Consider the following 7874-nt stretch of genomic DNA (forward strand, 5'->3'; position numbering starts at 1 on the left):
GCAGTCCTGTCTGTTCATCTGCAAACAGACCAGTCCCGTCTGACATCACAGTACAACTGCAGGCTATGGAAGCAAAAAGAGACAACAAATCACTTTAGATTACATCAACTCAAAAGCCCAACTCAGTATCAACATCAACTCCCTTTAATGGATACTGAGCAACAGTTAAATTAGAACCTAAACCTCGTCGGTAATGCCCCGATCTAAACTTGAGCTGGGACCGGATGAAAAGCAACTGTTACAATGTGACATCCAAGCAAGACAAAATGAAAAGCATGACCTCATTGAGTACAACTTCAGCGAGTGCTCCGCAAAAATGACCTGAGCTGCTGTACACTTTAGACGCTTTGTTGTCAGGGGGGCCTCACACCCAAAGAGCCTTTGTGTTATATTTGAAAAGGCTACATCACAAGGTCATGGCGGAACAGGGGTCACGCAAATACAGAATAGCACTTGTGTGGTGGTCATTTTTGTGAGCGAGGGGGGGTTGCCAATTCTATAGGTAAACTCTAGCAGTTTGGAGATAAGTTACCCATAGGATATGAGACAAAAGAGAACAGTAGCTGGCATCTGAAAAGGTAAAGATAGTAGTCCCCAATGTGTCAGAGGCCTCATGGTCAGCAGGAGAGTATAAAAGGACCTGTAAGTGTGTCTAACTCTACGGTGCGCAAACATCCACAGTCCTACAACCATGGGAAAGGTATGAGCTCACCTGCAGTAAGGCAACAGCTTTGGACAGGTGGTGAAGGAGAAAATAGCATTAATTGAAAACATGCAGTCATGTATAGGAAGGAGATTCAGTGAAGGAGAAGACAGGGCAGCAGAAATACTCTTTTGTCTTTGTTTTGATGTGTTTGGATGGGACAAGCAGACCCCCCCCCCCTCCCCCCCCAGCTCAAACAGTGGTTTTAGTTACCTTGATTTTCATCTGTTAAGCAGTGCAAATAAATGTGTAAAGAAGTGTAGAGGGCTGGTAAAGAGAGCCTATTGACGAGTCTATGAGATAGCATTTCTTTATGCCGAACATAAACTGTATTCTCTCTCTCCCTTCTCTCCTCGAGATCGTCTTCTACGAGGGCCGCAACTTCCAGGGCCGCCACTGGGAGTGCAGCAGTGACTGCATGGACACCTTTAGGCACTTCAACTACTGCAACTCCCTCCGTGTCAGCGGCGGCCACTGCGTGCTCTACGAGAAACCTCACTACATGGGATACCAGTACATTCTCAGCCCTGGCGAGTACCCTGACTACCACTGGTGGATGGGCTTCAACAACTGCATCCGCTCCTGCCAGATGTTCCCTCCTGTAAGTCAATCAAGCAGACAGATAGAATTGGTAGCACCCTCCCACCCTCCCACCCCCCGTTACACTCACCTTGTACATCAAAAGCTGCTTTGGATATGGATGTCAATCACTGGCTTTTTGATGTCATTTACAGATACTCACACAGGTCATAGCATAAAAGTCTCTGCTGCAAGGCCCACAAAGGAGACCGAGTCAGCCTTTAAAAAGAATATGACATACCCCCCATAAGACTTGGGGCCTTCACTCTAATTCTGTTTGTCACATTGAGTGTTTCTGGCAGTTCAGGGAGGAGGAAAAAAAAATCTAATTCTGTCATGCTCCGAAAGAGTTGTTGCTCAATCTCGTTTGTAGTTAAAGAAACCGAGTAGTGCGAGTACTGAATGAAAAAGTTATCTCGTTGTGGGAAGAGTTCTCTAGAGATTACACCTATTGAAAATAACATAATAGTCATAATTACCCTGTTTTCTTTCACAATGCAGTATAGGGGATCCTACAGGATGAGGATCTACAACAGGCCAGACATGATGGGACACTCAATGGAGTTTATGGATGACTGCCCCAACGTGTATGACCGCTTCCGCTACCGTGACATTTTCTCCTGCAACATCATGGAGGGTTACTGGATCTTCTACGAGCACCCCAACTACAGGGGACGCCAGTATTTCCTTCGCCCTGGAGAGTACAGGGCCTGTGGCGACTGGGGCTGCCACAATCCCATGGTGGGCTCATTCAGGAGAATGAGGACTCTCATGTAAACTGCACCCGTGTGCATCTCAAATGAACATTAAACACAAAACTTTAAAATAATGATGTCCTTTGTGAGCTTTCTTTTTTGAACGTAGACATGAATGCAACGTGCAGTGACACTCTAGCAAGGCAGCACATTTGCTTCCTGATTATATTCAACCAACAAAGGCTGCTGCTTGAATGGGTTTAAAATACAAGTCAGATCTCAGACTGTTTGCTGCTCTGTCTAGCTTCACAGTCTGCATGCAGGTTTCAAACATTCATGCCATTAAAGGCAGATGTTTGCAACTCTTATTGTAGGCCTTTGAGAAAATGCAGTTGGACAGTATTTTCCATAGACAGACAGAGCTTTGACAGAGACAAAGCGGCTGCGGTGGCTCAACAGTGCCATAGTGTTGTGCAGTCTATAGAGCGCACTGTGCTGACACGACAAAGCTTTGTTTCACTATTGCAAAGCCCTGATCTAAGCAGGGTCTATAAAGAGGTCTGGGAGAGCCCCGCATCTGGTCTGGTCTGAACTTAACGCAGTTACAATGGGCAAGGTAAGGAAGAAATTTAACAAATGTAATGTTTCACTGATATTTGATGTGCGGTATACCGATTTGTGTAGTAAATATAGTGCTTTACAAATTTGTTAGATCACCTGTTATATATATAAAAAAGAAAAAACAAATATTTAAAAAGCATATTTTTATTTATTAGGAAATACCAAACTGAATTCACTTTTTCCCACTGGACTTCAAGCATAACATTTAACCACTAAAACAAAAGTTTCTTTTCAGGAATGCAAGTAAATACCTATAATTTGGTAAAAAAAATAAGACTTAATTTGGCTTTTTAGTAAGACTGTAGATTTAAAAATTAATGGAGAATAACAATAACTATATTTTAGCATTAAAAATATCATTTTATCATTACCAACACTGCCAATTTAGGGTAGCTGTGACAAAAAACTTACTTTGAGTCATGATCTAATATATTTGTTAAGCACTATAGATAAATAATTAAGTTGAACTAATATATTCTGATAACGAGCAGTAAAAATATATACATTTTTTGGTCATATGAAACGTAAAAGACCTTTAAAGAGTAACAACGTATCGCTCTCTGGGTTAAACATACCATTAGTTCTTTAGGACTATTTACCATATTTACATAACCTATAAATTAATGTAAGAAATGCTAAAAGTGCAGGGAAATGTAATTCTTCTCTCAAGGATAGTAGAAGCCTCAAATATTTAATTGATCTTATAGTCCTATTTCCTGTGAAAACAGACAAAGAACTTGTGAAAAGTATAACACAGTTCATTCATTAAAATGTACCAAATGCTATACTTTATTTTATTCGGCTTTGCTTCTAGCACATCTTTTGGGACTTTTTTGTACTCCCTTAAGCTTATCTTTTTTTTCAAATTTCTCCACTTACAAATTTTCTACTCAGAAACTTTTGTTAGATAAAACTAACTTTAAAAGTCTGGCTCAGAATACTGAACAGTGAACACTAAGCGTTCATGTTATTAGTGTTTAAGAGCCTGAAAACCTGACAGGTAACTACACGGTTACATTTCTGCTGTGGTCTTTGGAACATCTCTGTGGTGATACACTAATGCTGAGCCATCTGTTCTGTGCAGATTATCTTCTATGAAGACAGGAACTTCCAGGGTCGTCACTATGAGTGCAGTACTGACTGCCCCGAGATGCAAAACTACTTCAGCCGCTGTAACTCGATAAGAGTTGAGAGCGGTTGCTGGGTGGCCTACGAAAAGCCAAATTATGGCGGCTACCAGTATATGCTGCACAAGGGAGAGTACCCCGACTACCAGCGCTGGGCAGGCTTCAATGACTGTATCCGCTCCTGTCGTATGGTGCCTCCTGTGAGTTTAAACTCATTTTCTCTTCAGGATCATTTGGTTCTGTCTACTGCTGTTACTTGAAGCATCAATGCCAGTAGCCAGGATTATTTTAACACATCTCGAAGTGTAGACTGGGTAACTAGTCAGGATAATTTATCCTGGCTGACTGCAACAAAAAAGCAAAGACATTTTTACCTTAATTTGTGGTATTATCTTATTCTCTTATTTCTTCCCTAGTATAATGGGAACTACAGGATGAAGATCTTCGAGCGATCTGACTTTGGCGGTCAAAACATGGAGCTAATGGAAGACTGCCCAGACCTGAACGAGCGTTTCCACACCCGTGATATCTCCTCCGTCAATGTCATGGAGGGCTACTGGATGCTGCACGAACACCCCAACTATAGGGGACGCCAGTACTTCTTGCGTCCTGGAGAATACAGGAGGCACAGCGAGTGGGGAAGCGCCAGTCCCACCATTGGCTCTCTGAGACGTGTCACTGAGCTCAACTGATTCCCATTACTTTTATTTTTAACCCTTATTTAATCCCATCATTAAGAATACCACCCTCTTGTTCCCTTAACTGTACTGTTTCAGTGTGGTCTCAACACTGTGATGTTCAAACCTGAAATCATACATTTTAATGATGCGGGTTTGGATGCGTCGGATGTTGGGGTTCCTGTTTTGTTGTGTTGCTTTGCATTGTTGGGTAAAATTACTACCCAACTTAGTGCTCAAGCAATGCTTTGGTCGTTCCATAGCAGAATGTTTTGCCTTGCCGGTCCCTAACCTCCTGTCCTCCTGGAATCATAATAAATGAAAACTTGATGAAAGTCAACTAAAGGAAGCCTTTGTTAATTTTCTATTGACTGCTACAGCTGTCACTGTCAAAAGATCAGGGGGATATAGCTTGTCATAAATCTGAGGGGTATTTTTCTCTTTAATATGGTGATTGAACTTTAGTTTCATCAGGCCACAGAGTTAGACACTGTAGTGGAATCACTGAGGCCCTAACAATACCAAGAGTTTCTACAGTTTTTCGTGATATTACAGATCCACATACACAAAGAAAAATTATCAAGGAAACAGAAGCTTATTCTTTGAAGTTCACTATTAAAGACCATAAAAAAGGGTATCTGAGGATGGGCATGTTGGAGTCTTTATGAGATCACATGGTACAGAGTAAGCGCTTTGGGTCCATGAAAGATGCCCATATTAGATCCACATCACAAGGCCAGTGCCAACTCAAAGAGTTGGAGTCAAAGTGGCCTGGTATTAGCCCCGAGCATCAAGCTCTCTCAGAACAAAAAACAAAACCCAGTCCATATCCCCGCTCATGCATTTTTCATCAGCCCAAGATACTGAACCCTTTCAGAAATAAATATCAATTATTGAAATTGTTAATTAGACACTACGTAATTGGCGAAGATACACATGAATAAATAACACTGACCATTAATTATTGATTCAAAAAAAATTTAACCCCAGCAGAGAGTGCATTTGAGAATCTCTTAAGATCAAGCACAACAAGAAATATGAGTTTTGGCCTTGAGTAATGTCCAATTAAAGGACTGTCAGCTTTGCTGTTCAAGTCCAGTGATTTGCCCTTATCATATTTTTTTTATATCTGTGGACAACAATGCCCAGCAGACAACACAACATCAACAGAGTGCAACATGGGATCTGATCACCCGGGGTCTCAGGGCAAAGCCAGATAAGAGATGAGAGGAAATCTTACAGGCTGCCTAGCCTGACACATAACTGGAAGTTAATCCGAGGTCAAAAGGAACATCGACATCAGATATTTACAAAATTCAGTAAGGAAAGCATTTCAGGCATACACAGAACTACAGAAATAGCTCTGCATATAATGTTGCAGTTAAAAAAAAAGGGTGCATGCTAACCCCCCCCCCCCCCCCCCCAAAACAAACAAACCCAAAACAACCATGCAAACAAACAAACAAAAAATAAATACTGAAAATGATCTTGCATAATATTCCGTATAGTAAATTTTACTTCACTGTCTACTTTTAACATAACTGAAAAATCTACTTGGTAGATAAGGACAAAAGTTACAATACTTTCTCTATTTTTCTATATTTTCATCCATCCTTTTTATTCCACTTTTCCAGTTCAGCGATATCACAGTATTTTCATTGTTGGTCATCCCAATATTTCTTCCTTTGAAAGCTTCAACCAAGTCAAAGCTTGAATTCAAAAACAAACCATACCATGGAAACATTTCAACCAGGTATCTGTAAAGGGCAAAGTTTTATCCATCCATGCATTCTTTACCACTTATTTGGGTTTGGGTCGTAGGGGCAGCAGTCAAACTAGAGATTTATGCTTCAGTGGGAAATCTAAACCGTAGGTATGTTATAACTGCAAACCCTCTGGGCACCCTACTGCCTGATTTAAACTCCTGGGGTGAATCTTTGCAGAATCTACGATGTAACCTACACATAGTCAGGCTGACCAATCCAATCAGACCCTTTCTACAGCCTGACAGCTCCTTTGACTTCCAGTGTGACTGGGATTACTGCTACAATTGGCACCAGTGATCTTGCAGTTGCAGCTCCTGATGACACGATCACAAAACTCGATTACTGACTTGCACCTTAGCGTGTCTTGCTGCAACGTGCACTAATTGACATCTTATGCTTGATCAGTAATGGAAGGCAGTAACTCCCAATCATACCCTGAAGTCAATCAGCAAGACAACGAAATCCCCACATTAAACACTCTGACACCCCACCAAAGCTGGGTACTCTGAACTGTCATTTGGCAGGTACACAAGAAAAACAATCAGGACCAGTCCTCTGACCTGAAGGTACAGGGAAGCAACCATCTTGTCCACTGGAAAAAATCTTAACGTGCTGGCACCAAATTGGGGGGATACAAGTATACTCTGCCAGTCGCATTACGCTTGGAGCAAGTCCAACCCCTCTCCACAAAACTGATTCCAGAGCCTAAATTATGCATTGAGCCTGACAATATTGAATTAATATCCCTCAACCTCACGTACTGCACCAGGGAAGTGACATTGCATGCGTCACAATCCATATAGTACTGAACCCCTACAGCTCCTGTAGGCAGTGGGCCCACAGGAGGGCAGACCCATATAGCTGCTTCAGGCTAAGGCCCAGCAACCAGACGTCTCTCCCATGTTAACCCTGTCCCAGGAAGGGTAAACTGGTCCTGCAAAGGTTTATGTCAATGCAAAATGGAAATTATATTTAAAATAGCAGTTTCAGTTAGTAACCTCCCTGGTTCATAACAAAAACACTCCTCAGTGTTCCGTTACGTAGAAAACTCCTGTTACTACGTGAACTAGATGCACACACCTGCACTTCAATAGCTATTGTAACAAACAACTCTTTACACTTAAGAGATGGTAAAATACAATTCTATCAAACATTATGTATCAAAGAAGCAATACTGAATGTCCCTAGATTGTTCCTTCTCTACCTCCAGTCATTTAGATGATATTTTCAATCGCTCCACACATAAAAAGGACAAAAGAGTGAGATCCGAGTTTTGTCTCCCTCTTCATCTCTGAACCCTTTGGACTTGATGATGGGAAGCTGATTGAAGGGTAAGTAGTGCGTTTTGGAGAATGAATTCTTTAGATGATAGAAAAGAAAAAAGGAAAAAAGAAGAAACAGAGAAACCCAGAACACAAGACTGTGATTCCATTATTAGTCTCAGTTCTCCTTTTCTCCCTTTTCATTTCTGATGGCTGGATAATTAAACCTCTATAGTATTGTCTTCCATGTTACTTGCCCCACTTCCAGCAATGCGAATTCCCCTATGGGCAACTTTAAAAAGGGCCTTTTTAGACATCTGTTTTTCAGATCAGTATGACTTTTTTCCCCATTAATTTGTGTTCTTTGTGAAAGTAGAAAGACTAGTGCCAGGACAGAGATGAACATACATGTGAAAATGCTCAACATTTCATCTGCCAAAAAAA

The 7874-nt window shown here is 41.3% G+C and overlaps 2 protein-coding genes across 2 annotated transcripts; both read left to right on the plus strand.

The window, feature by feature from the left end:
* The first annotated feature begins 691 nt into the window (after positions 1-691).
* On the plus strand, positions 692-2059 carry crygmxl2 (crystallin, gamma MX, like 2). Its single transcript, XM_084937610.1, has 3 exons — positions 692-700; positions 1062-1304; positions 1784-2059. Exons 1-3 carry the CDS (start codon positions 692-694, stop codon positions 2057-2059), a joined length of 528 nt encoding a protein of 175 aa, XP_084793736.1.
* An 89-nt stretch (positions 2060-2148) lies between these two features.
* On the plus strand, positions 2149-4700 carry crygmx (crystallin, gamma MX). The gene is made up of 3 exons (XM_084938621.1): positions 2149-2164; positions 3666-3925; positions 4142-4700. Exons 1-3 carry the CDS (start codon positions 2149-2151, stop codon positions 4415-4417), a joined length of 552 nt encoding a protein of 183 aa, XP_084794747.1. The 3' UTR covers positions 4418-4700.
* The last annotated feature ends 3174 nt before the right edge of the window (positions 4701-7874 follow it).

This window comes from Perissodus microlepis, chromosome 8 (assembly GCF_051167445.1).
Source record: "Perissodus microlepis isolate ML-2025 ecotype Zambia chromosome 8, ASM5116744v1, whole genome shotgun sequence".
Taxonomy (NCBI): domain Eukaryota; kingdom Metazoa; phylum Chordata; class Actinopteri; order Cichliformes; family Cichlidae; genus Perissodus; species Perissodus microlepis.

What these genes read in the sequence shown, in the direction of transcription:
- crygmxl2 (XM_084937610.1), top strand. An exon ending in CCTGCCAGATGTTCCCTCCT is followed by an intron (nt 1,305 to 1,783) that starts GTAAGTCAATCA and finishes TTCACAATGCAG; the next exon opens with TATAGGGGATCCTACAGGAT.
- crygmx (XM_084938621.1), top strand. An exon ending in CCTGTCGTATGGTGCCTCCT is followed by an intron (nt 3,926 to 4,141) that starts GTGAGTTTAAAC and finishes TTTCTTCCCTAG; the next exon opens with TATAATGGGAACTACAGGAT.